The sequence below is a fragment of the Excalfactoria chinensis genome, chromosome 3 (genome assembly GCF_039878825.1).
Source record: "Excalfactoria chinensis isolate bCotChi1 chromosome 3, bCotChi1.hap2, whole genome shotgun sequence".
In the NCBI taxonomy this organism is placed as follows: Eukaryota; Metazoa; Chordata; class Aves; order Galliformes; family Phasianidae; genus Excalfactoria; species Excalfactoria chinensis.
In genome coordinates, this window is record NC_092827.1 from 84,078,429 (window position 1) to 84,094,383 (window position 15,955).

The following is a 15,955-nucleotide window of genomic DNA, read 5'->3' on the forward strand; positions in this document are numbered from 1 at the left end:
TGTGATTATGCCCTGGTGCAGTGAACGAGGTGCAGGGCTGTGCTGGGGCCCTGCTCAGCAGCTGGGTCCAGCAGCTGCGGCTGAGTCAGAAAGTGAACCTTCCTACTTGAACACACAAACCGGGACAAAGAAAAACAGAGAGTTCAGAGACTGGGAACAACAACTTTTGGAGATCTCAAGATAAAAAGAAAATTAAAAGTACCTACCTTCACTCTGTTCTAGCAATTACAGGGGACACACAATAACTTTAGACAAAATAAAGCTGAGACATGCATGCTGGTCATAGGACAATATCAACAACTGAAGGTCCTGTCAGAGCACATGCTGCAGTAGGTGCAAAAATGATGGTAAAAATAGCTCCTCCTTGAGCTCCTTGGCTGCTCCTGGCAAAGTTTAGCCTCAGCTCTGCGGTCTGAAAGCTTACGCCTTATTGCCGTTCTTTTGAAGATTAGGTTCCTGATCCCATGAAGCCTGAGGAGGCGACAGGATAAGATCATGCTTGGAGTACGAAGCACAAACATGGCTGCAAAGCTCACAGGCTGAAGTCCTGAAGAGTAACACTTTATATCCATGTCCAGATCGGATGCTGGCCCACAGCAGCAGTGATTTTGGTATGGATTTGCAGACAGCTGGTCCGGATTGGGACCTGAGTCCACTGTGCTTCACAGAACACCTGAATCCACTTTATGGCAGCCCTGCACGTGTAAATCACAGCTGTACTGACACACACAGAAGGCAGAAGTCTGAGGAAACAACCTGAGCTGTTCAATATCAAACTTCCCTATCAACAGTGCTCTGGGTACAGAACAACAGCAACAAAACAGCAAGCCAGAATTCCACAGACTAACTTAAAATCTCCTTCTTACTCTGATAAGTACATATTCAACCCATTAAAAAGCACACCAAGGCAATTATAATGTATAAAATAGTTTATTACTATAATAAATAAAATTAAACTTTTTTTTTTCTTTTTTACAAATATTATTTGTGCTTGTTTAAAAATGTTTAACAGGGATATCATTAATGTAGGTGGCTGCAATTGTAACTGAAACATTCCGAAGCAGTGTGTATGTGCACACACACTGTCTATCTACTGGCAGCTGCTTTGCTGACCACAAAAATAGTATCTACTCGTTCTCTTTGTCTGGTCATGCTTCATTGAACAAAGTGACAAATGCAAAGAAAAAGTAACAGGAGTATTTGGTGGATTTGGGGAAGGATAAAACGAAGTGAAATACATTTAAAAGCTCCAAAGCGACTGCATTAACCTGCATATCAATAAAGTGTCCATGCAGTGGTGGCTAAATACCGAAACGCGGACAGGTTTCCAACAGATGTACAAATGTTGATTGTATGTAAGTACAATAATATAACACATTCATTAGAAAACTTCATATTTCTTTATATAGCAGTTCATCCTGATACAAGATTATTGAACGTCTCTCATCTACGGCTAAAAGGATCCTTTTTGTATGTTAGTGGTCACGCATTCGGTGGAAGGAAAGGAAAAAGACATCCGCCGTTCAGAACAGCGAGTGAAAACCCCAAACTGCTTTGTTGACATCAGGCTTTTAAATCCAGTTATGGAGATGTTCTGGGATTACACATCAAGTATGTTTACACGACACTCAACAATCAGCTCTCAACAAATTACAGTTGCAGGTAAATTCACAGTAGCGTTGTTGCACTGTAAAAAAAAATGTCTTGGAAAGAAACACTTTCGTGATGGGTCGGGCTTGGATCCTCAATAACACAAAAGTGTTCAGACAATAATTATGTCTCTGTTTTGGAAAGGGAGAGGACTATCAGAGTAATTTATTATCCTAATAAGAAGGCATTAAGTGGAGAAATAAGCGTGATTACCAACAAGTGATTTTCATTAGATTTAGAAAGATAATCAAAGTGCTTTATCTTTAGGCAACACTGTAAATACTACAGAACGTGAAGAAGGAAAGAGAATGGAATCACAGTCTGAAATGTTTCACTTGTGGAAGGGTCTTAAGGCTAAACGTTGGCTATATCTTATTGGAAAAAGCATTTTTATTTAGTTGAATCAATGCTTGCCACAACAATGTGGTCAAAGGTATGTCAGATTAGAGGATACAGTAATCTACTGTACTTCACCCCACATTTCTGGAGCTTCCCCTGCCCGGGTGTCTCTCTAAAAGTTTTGTCTCAATGAATCAGAAGTGCGGCTGAAACACAGACATTGTTATTGCCAATACACACACAGGAGACTACAGAGAAATGAAGAACTAAGTAGACGCTCTTCACCACCAAATACCAGGCCGAGAAAGCAGAAATTCAGTGACCAAATGTCACGTGAGGAGAAGGACGGGCTCAGCACCTTGAGACAACTCCCAGTGCCAAGAAAAAGAAACCCGCTCCTTCCACAGTACCTCCTGCAGGAGCAGCCACGAGAGGCAACACCAGGGCAGCTTGGCTTCAGAGGTACTGCGAGCAAGCAAGAAACAGTGGCTTACGTGCTGTATTCCCCCCACCAGCTGCGATACAGCATTTTTTCCAATTTCACATACATTTCTGGTTCCTGACTAACAGCGCCTGCTCTCAGTCACAATATCAGCCAAACTAACTGCACAGAGTTGAGACCTGCTAGAGAAACCAGAGATATGGCCTGAAAGTTCCACATTTAACAAACAAGATACTAGCTAGCACATTCAGGGGATAGCTACGGGGAAGATTTAAGTTCCCTTCTTGAGCTGTAATCGTTAAATGAAGGATGTGCTTTTACATAACAAAAATGCAATCCATAGACTTATCTATACATAGATATTATATATAGGCGTGTATGTTCACGCAACTGCACAAGCGTAGTCATACACGTTGTTGTTTATACAGCAAAGACAAATCGTAGTGAATTCTTTCACAGACTGGTTTAGAGTGATTGAAAAAATATCACCAGATATTCACAGTAAATATCTTGTTCAGTTCATTAAAGTGAAGTACTGTAGAAGCAGAACATCACCTTCGAAGCTGCTAAACAGGGTGTTCGCTGGGATTCAGAGCAGCACTGTGAAAGAGATTTAAAGCAAGAATGGTGTTTGTAAAAGCATACAGGTAATACCAGACAGAAGTCAATGTAGCTGAACACAGAAGGGTTGAGGGCTGGTTTTTGCTTTTTAAATCCTGTGCTGCGTATTGGTATTCTGGTTAAGTACAGACTTGTACAAGCTCCCTTTGTAGCAACTCCGAGCCCAGGCTCTTTCTCTGAATTACCAGCTTTTGACTGAAATCTCATTCCATCATAGGGTGAAAATGGAACACAATCTCTTGTTCATTAACACGGGTTGTTTAGCAGGTAGTTAAAGTGGTAGAAGCACTGTGCCAGAACACAGAATGTACAACCGCTTTCTTGTTAAGGGGCAGAATCTCATGTTCAGAGGTCATTCATTTCTAAGACAAAAAATAATTTAAATGGAAAGGTTCACTCAACACGTAGAGTGAAAATAGAAAAGCTCACAAGTAAAATGGAAGAGTAAGTAACAATTACCGTGGATATGCAAACCTTAAGCATCCAAGTTTAAGGCTCAATGAAAAAAGACAGATTTGCAACACAGCTGCTTTCAGTCACTCCCTAAATGAATCTCTCTTCATCGGCTGAGCCTGGGCAGTACGCTACAGGTCCAAACTAGTCTGAGGGTTAAAGGAGTCCCATAACAGACAAGGTTTTGATCATTTAAACCCAGGGAATCAAAAGACCAAAGCTCATTCTAAACATTATATTTTTTCAAATTCTTTTGCAACACATAGTGGTAACTAAGGGATGATGCAGTCTTCTACTAATAGCTTTAGTACCTGCCAGTTCATGAAATCATAATAAAATGGGTCTGACTTCTTAGAGCTGTGCAAATCTCAGTGACATTGCCCACTTCAATGCTGACCTGGAGAAGATGCCTTGAAGGTGTCACTGGAAGGAGTACAGTTCTTCTGGAGTTTCATGACTGTAACAGAATCAAATTTGGCCATAATCTTCAGTGACATTACATTTTAAGTGTAATTCCAGAATATATTACAATCTTTGAAACCTCTACGAGTGGTTTATAACTGATTTTATAGGCTCTTGTAAAGGTCTCATAAAAGCCTTAAAAATGGACTCCATGCTTCACCCAGCCCTGGCCATGCAGCACGTACCTGTGTTCCAAACTGAACTGAACTTCAGGCTGCACTCGGGGTACCCTCAGAAAATGGGGACTTGTGCTCCTTTACTCACAGAACCATGTGTGGCGATGCAAATAATTGTGGGGCTTCTAGGATTAACCCTGCCGTGACTTCAGGGTTAGGAAATCAGCAACATCAGAAAAACCTTAAACATATCCCTGAGGACACACGAAAAGATACCACTGAGAAACATTAACATGGACTCAGTGACAGAGGACTGGGTAACCTGCAACTGTGCACCTAATCCTATGTCTGCACTCAATACTTGAGATATTAGGCACAAACCTTGGGGGCGACAAACATGTCCCTTCTCACCTGTCTGGGTATAAGCTAATATCCATGTCCATCAGACTGCAGGTAGCTGGCTGCCACCTGAGTTCAGCAAGACTTCCAGCCTTTCAGACATGTTATGAAGGAAACACAATGCTGATGAGCAGTTTGCCTGGATTAGAAAACTGGCACCATGTGAACCCCTTAAACCTCACTGCAACTTTAGGGCACCGATTACAGATACATGTATACTTGCAAACCTCTCGTTTATTCTTACCTAATTTCACTGCCCAATACATTTACTGACTGAGGAGTCTGGAGAGGAAAACCATGTAGTAGTTCCTAACTGAAACTGCTGTTGAATGGATTCCTTACGGAGATGGCATAGCTACTGCAGGTAGCTGTTGCCATTCAGAGCAATTAAAGCACAAAACACACAGTGACTTTGGTCAGAATGAGCTCTCCTCAGTACGCCCTCAGCACATAACTGTACAAGACAACAGCTTCCACTGGAAAAAACCCAAACTTGGAACCAGAAATAAATATAGGAAATGGCACCTCTGTTTCACTGTTTCATAGCCAGTCACTTTTTTAATGCCTTTTCTTATCTGTAGGGGGGGTAGAAAGTTGCATACAGATTTGATCCAGACATGCGTTTCAGGAATCCTTCAAGCCTTGATTAGAATTTGTTATCTGTGGACACTTCTATACTGAAAAAGCGTGCAAGACCCTTGTAAGCTAACCCCAAACCAGCTGCAAACCGCGGTGCTGCCCTCAGAATAGATAAAACAAACATACTGCCTTCAAGGCCTGGGCTCGTAGCTTTGCACAGCACAGCCCCAATACTATGTGTACAGCTTCACCAGTGGGCCTTCCACTTCCCCAGGGATATATGGCACAGTTCTGCATGGCCCCATGTAAGCATTAGGCCACCAGAAATCCTTCCTAATTGGTCATTTTCCCTCTTCCTTACTTAACTCAAATCCAAAATCTCCTCTCAAAACCTACGTGAGTTTTTATTATGTAAGTGACTTAGTACCATAGAAAAAGAATGAGAACTGCTTCCAGAGCGTGTTAGGACCTACTGCCATGAAGAATGAAAACCTCAAAAGTGTTGCACCATGCTTCTGGACAATAACCTACAGCTAAATAGTGAGCGTACCAGACCAGTGGAGAGAATTTACTGCAGATCCATACCTATGTCCCAAGCCATGGAATCTTCTATGCTACCCTAATGAATGATGAGCAGTTGTTTTGGTAAAGTGCTTCAATCTTCCTCCAAAAAAGATACGAAAATATAAGTTTTGGAAACATCTCCTTCTTTAAGAAGCAGATCTTCTTGTTTCCTTGCTACAAAAGCACTTGTATACAGTAAGCGCTGTATTTCTACCTCCATTTACTTTCTAGATAGATCAAGAACAATACATCTGGATCTAGAAAAAAATGCCACAATCTAAAATCTCTGAAAGTTCTGTGAAAGCCTTTGGCTACAACAAACGTTACCGAGACAGAAACTTCTGAACAATAATTTAACAAGAATTAAAAGAGCAGATTCATAGCAAAACCAGGACATAATTGCTACAGTATATTTTCACAGGGAGGCAAATCTGCAGAACGGTTATTGACACTGATGCACAGTACATTCTGCAGTGGGCAGAAAGTGTTCTGCGTGTTCCGCAGGCACACTGCCCACCCAAACCTCCATCCCCCAGCAGGAGTTAAAAACAAAGGTAATGTTCTACAACATCTGAGACAGAAGTCAAGATTTTGATAATCAATATCCTGACTCAAATAATGAAAATGTGGTTGAACCCGTTTACTAGCAGACTTGAGGATGGTTTTTTTGTTTTACCTTTTTCCCCCCATCTTTTTAGCTCTCCCTTGACTACCCCAAAAGTAACTTTGGTGTTGAGTAGCACAAATTCTGCTCCTCTTTGCTTATTTACAAGTATGTGAAAATATACTGTGGCATTTAACATGCCATACAGGTGACTAAGACAGTGACAACAGCAGCAGCAAAAAGAAAGAATTAAAATGCTGAAAGCACAAGCACCCTGGCCAGTCCTTATTCATATAGGCAAAAACTGAGCTAACTACATAAGGCATGCTCCAAAAACCTAAGAGGTCACCTGGCGCTCACGGGGGTGGCTGCTGCTTTCGGAGCTCTTATTCCAACATCCTGAGGGAGAAAGAGGGAGTAGGGAGAATGGGCACCAATGGAGAAAAGAAAAGCTTTATAAACTGTACCCTTGCTGTCAAAAAGACTTCAGAGCCAGCTGCCATCTTGACATGAGGTTGCAATTCCTGCTACTGTACCTTTTTAGACACAGGGAACATGCTTAGTGAATTGGTCCCTCACTCGTTTTCAAGATTAAATTTAAAATGTTAGGGGAGTGTTTGTTTGATTGACTGTTTTTTATAAAGAAACACCTCAGCTAGCTCCAAACATGTCTTTTTCTGATTCTGGAGACTGGGGCCTTGATATTTCAAACAACTCCTGTGGTGACTGGGAGCTTCTTCTTGAGGTCAATATCCTAAGTATCTCAGCGAGCTGTTTTTCTATATTGGTCATTTTTGTGTTTAAAGCCTTGATGTCCTCTTTCAACTCATGTTTCACTTCTAGCATGGTAGCCTGAAGAGTCTGTTCTGGGATAGGATAAAAGGAATGCTTGACCTCGGTGAGGACTGGGCTGCGGTCCTGTGGGCTTCTTGTCTCCCCAACATTATCCAAGCGCAAGTCGCTTTTTGTAATGCCACTGTCACAAGAGTCTGTCTTCTTCAGGGTAGCTTCTCCTGAAGCTTTAGTTCTCTCTGGTAATGTCTCCATAGATTCCGCTTTAGAGACTTTGTTCCAGTCTTCACCCTTCCCACAGGCCTCTTTGAATTTGGCCCAGCCTTTTCTCCTGGGGTAATCCCCTGATGCTTTACATCCTGTGTACTCTGACGTGGGTGCTTGAAGCTTCGCCTGGTCGGATGTCCCAGAGGTTGAAGCCGACTGAAATGACACAGGGGTTGCAGGGCTCTCCCTTACAGTCACAACGCTGGCTTTGACCACTGAGCGTGCGGAGGAGTGCTCGCCTAGGATGTTGCCCTTCTCCACATCCAGGTCGTCTGGATCTCTGCCTCTCTCCGCTGCGAGCCGTGCCTCCTTCTGCTGCCTGAACCTCTGAAACAGCCGGCGGACAGGGTGATCTGGTGGCAAAATCAGGGGGGCTTCATTCTTCCTTTTCATTCTCTCCTCTTCTTCTCGTTTCACATCACTGATTTTCCGGAATACAATCTACAGGGGGAAAGAGATTTCAATGTAGTCATTAGCTGCACTTTTGTTAAGGGAGAGGAGTTGTAGAGAAATAATTATTTGAAAGATTTTATTATTACTGACAAATGAATGACCTTTGCACATTTATAGCAACGTTACCGCAGTTCTCAAGTGTCTTATTTTGTGAACGTGGCTTTGTTCATTATTTAAAAGCATACATCATCTGTCTTACAACATCGGAAAGAAAAAGCTCTTTAGTTCCAAGATGTCAGCAAGGCAGTGCCATTCTAAATGTAATGATCCCAGGAAGTTACTTGCTCTGTTTTGTGTCATAAGTGACTTCTTATATTTGTTTCTCTGAGTCTACAGTTGAGCATCAACTTTCTAGAGTCACAAAGAATCTCTCCCAGTCTTACAGCAGCTTCATCCCAGAGCTCACTTGCTATACATCACACAAAAGTTCCGATATTTTAGGGAAGCTTGGCCACTAATGGGGTCAGCACAGCAGAGACGAGTCTGGACTCTCCAAGCAGTAGTCTGCAAAGTGCTTCTTGCCATGTGGTCCCTCCCACATACTCTTCTAGAAGCAACATGCAGATTAGAAACTGAAAAACTCAAGTCCCAGGGGTAAAAGGACGACGAAGAATGAGCTCTGAGGGATGAGGAAAAGCTATCCATGGCTGATGACTACAGCAGCTTGAAGAGCTTCACAATTTAGTTTTTCATTTTTATGTGAAAATGCACATTTTTGCATGAAGAAACATTAATTTTCAGTCTGTTCTCCTAACTATACCTTCATGAGCCTGTGAGTTAAGCAGTCTAAGGGAGCAGCCTAAGGGTCTTCAGTACTGATTTCTGTATTATTACTGGTGGGATGCTGAGGGCGATACAGTAAGCAATTTGTTTTGAGGTTTCCAATGCAGAGCATAAAAGGTGTAGCCTCGGCTTCTACAGAACACTGTGACCTGATGTCTTCAGTTGCCTTTGGTAAAACCCACTCTAAATCCTGATGCTCCAGAAAAAACATTCTGATTCAAATCACTACTGGTAAATCTGTAAATAAACCCCCACCTCCATTGCAAAGATACTTAAATTAAAACAAACTTAATAAGCACTGATTCACTGGCACACACACAGTGCATGTTGGTCCTGACTTCAATGCTTCTTGACAGTTCTGTCATTGTGAAGCAGGGAAAAAACAATATCTCAACATCGTGTCTTCAGAAAGAAGTTGTCAGACTTGGCAGCATCACCCAGATGCAGAAGAATAAAATTAGCACAAGGGATATTTTATTTCCAAGCTGCATTTAGGAAGCAAATGTAAGATAAGAATAAGTAAACCAAGTTCTTGACAGTACTACTTTTTTTCCAGGAAACTCAGTCTGCAGCAGGCTCAGTATAAGGTGAACAAAGCATAATCCTTAGTAGTGATAAAATAGCACTTACTTATGGGGAAGGAAGTATCAATACAGTGATCCAGGATAATGGCTTTCCCACATGCTGGCAGTTCTCACTTTAAGTAAAGGAGCAGTGCCAGCCCGGAGCAAGAGCAGCTGCCCTGCATGCTCTGCTGGAACCTTGCTGTGCTGGGGGACAGTCCTGCAGCAGGCCCAGGAAGCTCTGGCTGCACTAAGCTCCAGCAAAGCAAGGCAGCTATAAGCCAGGTCAGTTTGTCTCTGCAAACTTCTGCATCCCCAAGCACTGCTGGTACTTGTGTGCTTGGTACTGCTGTGGACATCCATGACGTGCATGGTGCTATGACAGGCAGACACGCAGTTAGCAAGGTTATTGTCTCTTTGCCCTTGAGCATGTTGCTGCCTGTGAGCAGTCTCAGTCTGACCTATGGATCTGGACTCTGTTTCCCCTAAATGCCCAGAAGGGACGTACGACTGGGTGCTGCGATTGTCAGCATTACAGAGTCACCAGGGACAGCACTGTGGTGCTTGTGAGAGCTGAAGGCTGGGCTGCTTCATAGAGTCCTTGCCCAGTTCCAGTCCTGCCCAGTGCAGTCTGCTCAGCGTTTTGTCTTCTATGCACTGGATTATCTCTATTTAGTTGCTGGCTTTTCTACCATAAATGAAGGTGTTATTTGACAGAAGCTGCCCCCACTACTGCCCAATACAGGTGAGAAGGCAGTGGAGCAAGTTACAAGCAATAACTTCTTAACTCGTGCTCATATTAGCCATTGTGTCCCATGCAGCCCGTAGCACAGGCTCCATGCTGGAGTATAAGAAAAGCAGATTTACCAGCAAACACAAAAAGGCAAACACTGGGATGTGTTGTTGGCAGTTATCATCATCCTCATGGGCACTGCTGCTTCCTGCCACACTAACTAGGTAAGGCCTGTTGGTTGCAAGCATGGCCGGCTGTGCCACCAGCCTCCTCGCTGAGGGGTGCTCAGCCTCAGGGACCCGAGATTGCCCACTCCTTTACTTGCAGGAGATCAGGCTGGATCACAGACAGGAGCCTACGTGGAGGGAGTAAGTACATAAAATACTGCATTTATCTTGGTTAACTGCTAGCACGCTGAGGAGACCCCAGTTTCCATTTTCTACATGACGCTTTATACCAGATACAAGGCAGTGCTGCACAGCAGCCATCACCTGTGAATGCAAAAATGCAGTCCTCATATCTCCTGTCCTGTTCAAGGTATCTATTTATGTGACAAGTTGTGCCTATGCAGCACAAATTGAAGCTATGTACATTTGCTGGGGGGCACAGCCTCCAACTCTTGGACTGGCTGCTTTTACCAAACTCATAGGACAACAAAGAAATACCTGACAGAGTGCAACTTGTCTTTTTGAAGCCCAGGAAAAGCTGTCACTGGTCCCATTTTTGGCAAGCTCCCCAACACCACTTTTCTGAAGATAGCTCCATATTATGTATGAGGGAAAGGTTTTATAGCCATGCAAAGCTCAGCAGTAATTGAAAAGACTTTTTACATAACTGCACGTTGGATTTTTGTTGCTGCAGTCTCTTTTAATGCTAAATGGAAATCCCACACATAAAAATATAAGTAACTGCTTTAAAGGGACACTTTTCTTAAAATTGTTGAGGAAAAAGCAGTCTTTAAATTGTTAAAAGCTTTAGAGGCATCCAAGGCATGCAGAAAATGTGTCTGTTATACTGACGTGTGTATACCTGCTCCCACAACAAGCCCAAGTGCAAAGGAAATGAAAATAGTTCTCATTTTCTATGAGAAAGAAGTATGGACCTACACAGCGGTTTCAATGTAGAATCTGATAGGGCTACAAACTGAGGTTAAATCACCAAATATGCCAAGGCTCCTAAGACAATTTTTAGTTCAATTTCTCTTCATCAGCCCTTCTAAGCATTCATTTATTTCTGGGAAGGAAGATTGCAGAGGTTGTACCCTCGGAATCTCTCAAGTTGCATATTAAGCTCCAACCAGCGCAAAAAAGTCAACTTTGCAAACTATGCACTTCTCCATAACACCATCGGCTGCAAGAGCTAAGCACACAGAATAGTGGGAGCATTTTAGAAGTATGCAAAGACCTAAATATGTTAGAAGAGCATGAACTGAGATGAAGTAACAAGAAATACAAACGCTAGTCATAAAAGTGTACGCACCACACTTCCACTCTCAAGTCTTTGGTAAAAAGGTGCTGAATCTTTTAGCTCTACAGGAAGGCTTCCTGGGTTGCTAGAAACATGAGTATTGCAATAATAATAATAAATAATAACAATAATGCAGAAAATAGCTCTGCAGTGCACAGAACACTGCAAAAACCTTATAAATGTTTGACTGAGGTATGCAGTTATGATGGCACTGTAACAATTTTGTTGCTGGACAACACAGTCAGAAATGGAGAAATGTACTGATACATACCAGCACATTCATGCCCCCCTGATCTATGACAGCATATACTATGTAGCTGCATTCCTGTTTGTGCATGAGCAGCATCTGAGGAAGAAAGGCAGAATTACATCCAGCGTATTTTCCTTTCCTCAGTATTGAGTCATTGAGTCATGTGCGGAACTCTTCAGTAAGTTTGGGGGAGAAGTTCCGTCTCTTTTTCATCTTCAAAGAGTTCTCAGGCTCTACACTTAGAATCAATGCCTTTAGAGTTTAAGGTCAATATTCATCCCCTAAGTATTTAAAAAATAAAATAGGTGAATGTAAATGAATACTATCTCCTTGGTTATCAAACATGGCATGCCCATCAACTATCAGAAGAGGAGGCTCAGGGGAGACATTATTGCTCTCTACAACTGCCTGAAAAGAAGTTGTGGCAAGGTGGGGTTCGGCCTCTTCACCCAGGTAACAGCAACAGGATGAGAGGGAATGGCTTCAAGTTGCGCCAGGGGAGGTTCAGTTTGGATATTAGGAAGCTTTTCTTCTCAAAAAGATCAGCATTGCATTGGAACAGGCTGCCCGGGGTGGTGGCAGAATCACTGTCCCTGGAAGCGGTCAAGAAACATGTAGATGCAGCACTGAGAGACGTGGTCAGTGGGCATGGTTGGTTTGGGTTGGATTTGGACTACATGATCTTAGTAGTCTTTTTCAACCTTAATGATTCCATGATTCTATTATTTAGATCTTCCTGGGCTCAGCACTGAAACCCAAGCACCATTTAAATAGCTCAGCATGGATATTTTCCTAATTTCTTTCTGGTAAGACTAGAAGAAAAGACTGCAGTGGCTTCCAGTGTAAGGCAGGCAACAAGTTTGCTCTGAGGGGACATTCCCCAAAGAGAATCTTGTAACAACTAGATTATATCTTGTAGAAAAACATTCTATTTGACAGCAATAGAGAATCCATCGTCACATCTTGATAAAAGATTCCTACAGGTTTTGCTTCAAGGCTGAGATTATCTGACATCAGCGGCAATTCTGTTCCTTCATCCCTCACGCTGTTGAGCATTCACTTTTAGAAACTAATTCTAGAGTCTTATGTTTAAAAATCTCCGCAGAAATCGTACAGCTGATCAGGATTTAGACAATGATGCGGTACTGATATTAAACAGGCAACGAACCATTGTTTAAAATTTCCAATGTAACATCAAGCTTTCCAATTTTAACTCCTCTAATTCATTTGGATTATTTCCTGCCTTCAAAATACTTTGAAAGTCAGTAGTTAAATTCTCCCTCTCGCCCAGAGCTAGAATATACAGTTGATTTACTTAAGTACAAGGTTCCCTTTCAAAAAATCAAATAAAGCAACTAATCCTACTGTAAGTCTTTCAGCTGTTTCCCTCTGCTGGCTCACTGCTACCTACTCCTATTCTCATCTCATTATTTGCATTGACCAGATGTTTCTCTAGAACTATCTTGCAGAGCTTCAAGTTGTTTTTACTGAGCAATAAGGAAAGGAGAAATGGGCACAGGGCTGTTCACTTTGTTTCATGAACACATTTTGGAGAGCCTATATTAAGTTGGTCATTACAATAGAACATTGCCTCACAAAAAGATGAAAGCATGACGTGCTTAATGAACAACAGTGCAATCTCAGCAGATGCAAATAAAAATAGAGTAATTTAAATGCCTAATTCTGTTACACAAAGACTGAGGTAGAAGTGAACAATATGAATGGGGTGCATGGCACAGCAAAAAGAGGAGTAGGCGAGGACTGGATAATACACAGTGCCTTATTCAATATGAAAACAAAAGCGACAAATGACAGTTAGAGAAGTTGCATAAAAAAGACAAGTCCACGGTTCTTCCTCTGAATATAGTAGAAATTCTGAATGCAACAAGACTGCATAGATACAGTAGGAGAGCAGGCAAATACTTGGTAGAGAAAGACACTTAGAGCTAGCAACTAGACAAAACTAGTAACCTGCTCAGGAAAAATAGCTGGAGGCTGCAAAGGTACTTGTAAGGATTGTCACATACAAAAGCTTTGTTCTCATTGCTTCCTTAGTTATCCCTTGTCAACCCTAAATAATTCCATAGGCCAAATCCAGATCTGCTGCCCTACTGCCAAGGAAACATTCCCAATGAAGGTGACAGAGGAAGTATCAGAAGAAACATCAGAAGAAAACCCAATAAAGTCTCAAAGATCCAAACGTCAAACATCTGAGCAGACCATTCACCTACTGCAGACAAAGGTTTACTTTCATTGCATCTTTTCATTTGCACACTGGACTGACAAATCAAGTTGTCTGCAGCACTACATAGATTTCACACAGCTTTGTAGCTTACCCAGGTCTGAATAAAACCACTAACAATAGCATGCTGTTTCAGTACAAGAGGGGAAACCACCTGGTGCATGTGAAGAATTAAGAAGCCCACTGTCTCCACCTGCTACTGTAATGAACAGCTTACTGAAGGGCTCCACCATCTCTGAATGCCTGGTAGTCCACGAAGTGCACAAGAACAATGCTGTCAGCAGAACAACGGCAATTCACGTTCTTGAACGCTCTTCCCTGAATGTATGCAGAGTACCAGGAAAATAACAAACAGAAGGGTGAGACAGAAGTAACGTGTTAGCAACTGTTTTCTTGCTGTTAGCTGATTGTAAATGCAAGCACTGTGAGAGCACTGCATGAGACAGTCTTGAAGATCAGGGGAAGCTTCATTTAAAACACATTATGAATATAGAGAAAATCATATTCTGCCAAATGCTAAAAAAGACCTGCTTGCATTAGAATTGGAAAGGACCTTTCAGGCTTCTGCAAAAATACCCAAATTTCTTTTCAGCTTTGAGTTGTGAGAATTTAACTGAGACCCACAGGAAAGGACAGAAATATGGATTTCATCACATTTTGAACCAGTCTGTCATTATGGCGTTACTATAATGAGGCTCCTAGCCACAAAGCTGCTGCTATTATTAGCTCTGGAACCTTATTTCTTTCCACCTCTGTAGCATGCACAAATACTACAAGATTTGGCAAGTCTTCCCCAGCACTGACTGCAAGTAGGATGGCAGCATTTTGCTCTGGTGCTTAACAGTTCTCTTTCATGGATGCAGAAACATCCAAAGTGCCAGATATCATAAACAATTAAAAGTTTAAAATTACATCATACAGTACTCACAGAAAATGGACTTAAGTGTGAGGAAAACAATCATGAAAAAAGCATTTATCACTAAGCAGCCCATCTAGCATCTGCCAAGAACTGATGAAAATATCTTCAGGCTGATGTTTGTCCAATGAAAATTGGATCCAATCTTTTTTTTTTTTTTTTTTTTAAAAGAAAAAAGCCAGAGGAAGGAAAAAAAATAGAAGGCTTGACAACAAAAATGCCTTTGACACTGATGTTAAAGAAACTAAAGCTGCAAGGAGCGAATTACCTTCTCACATAATATAGGATCAAAAGGGCAGGCTCACAATGCTTCCCACCAAAACCTGCAATGGATTTCACTTCCATTATCTATTACCATAGTCATTTCCTGGGTTAAACTCTAGTTATCAGCTGCACTTTGAAGACATAAAGGGAATTTGTGTAAGAAGGTGTATAAGTACACAGGTCACATTTATTACAGGCCGGAGTGCAGATTCCATTATGTACTTTAAGCTTCAAGGCACAGCCTAGTAAATATAGATACCTGTTCAAAGACTGGTGCAAAAAAGCCATCTGTATGTTGGGTGCCTTTGGCTCTGGGCTTCAGTACATGGGATTTAGGCTCATGCAAAACAGAACATCTGCAATAACGTTTTTACTGGGCGCAACAGCAAAATTTGGTTTCTGTTTCTGAAGAGGTACAAGCTCCTCTCCAGGTAACGTCACATTCCTTCCAAGGCACTCCCCAATATTCTTACTTCTTAGTAATAACCTGAAGATTCAAAGTAAACTAAGGCTTGGAAGGTGTTTGCAGTAGGGATGTAAGGGAGTGTTGGTGCCAGGAGTGCTGGGCAGGAAACCCCAGGTGTACATGGTGCACGCACAGACTCGAAACCAACAAGTGGATGCGCATGGCCCTCTTCCACCTCCAGGATGCAGTTGTTCTGTGGGGAGCCAACTCAGTTCCTTTTAACTGCACTACCTGCTTACTCTTCAAAAACTAGGCTTCTGCACACAGCCAGATCATTAATATGCAAGTGTTTGGAAGAAACACTAATTCATGATTTAATGAGTATCCATGAGATCCAGATGAATAGAGGTAACAAGGTTTTCAATCCAGACAGTATAACATCTGGGGTAACTCACTGTCAGGAGTGCCATCAGCTTCAGCAGTACTGAAGCTGTTCTCTGTGACAGCGTACTTTGTTGCCTAATTACAAACTCCAGAAATACTGACTTGTATATTAGCATTTAATCACGTCACTATTATTTATTTAGAAG

The 15,955-nt window shown here is 42.0% G+C and overlaps 1 protein-coding gene across 8 annotated transcripts in view; it reads right to left on the reverse strand.

The window, feature by feature from the left end:
* Positions 1-922: 922 nt before the first annotated feature.
* Positions 923-15,955, reverse strand: part of KCNH1 (potassium voltage-gated channel subfamily H member 1) — a 174,406-nt gene continuing 159,373 nt past the window's right edge. The window contains exons 11-13 of one of the 8 annotated variants that reach the window (XR_011903081.1): positions 6,579-7,729; positions 3,903-3,962; positions 928-3,031 (exon numbers count right to left, since the gene is read on the reverse strand). Coding sequence is in view for 2 of the 8 variants with exons in the window: in XM_072331918.1 (XP_072188019.1) it covers positions 6,881-7,729 (849 nt within the window). In the remaining 6 variants the exon portion in view is untranslated. Of the gene's footprint in view, positions 7,730-15,955 lie in introns of all 8 variants that reach the window. The other 7 variants (XR_011903079.1, XR_011903078.1, XR_011903077.1 and 4 more) reach the window with 7 other exon arrangements.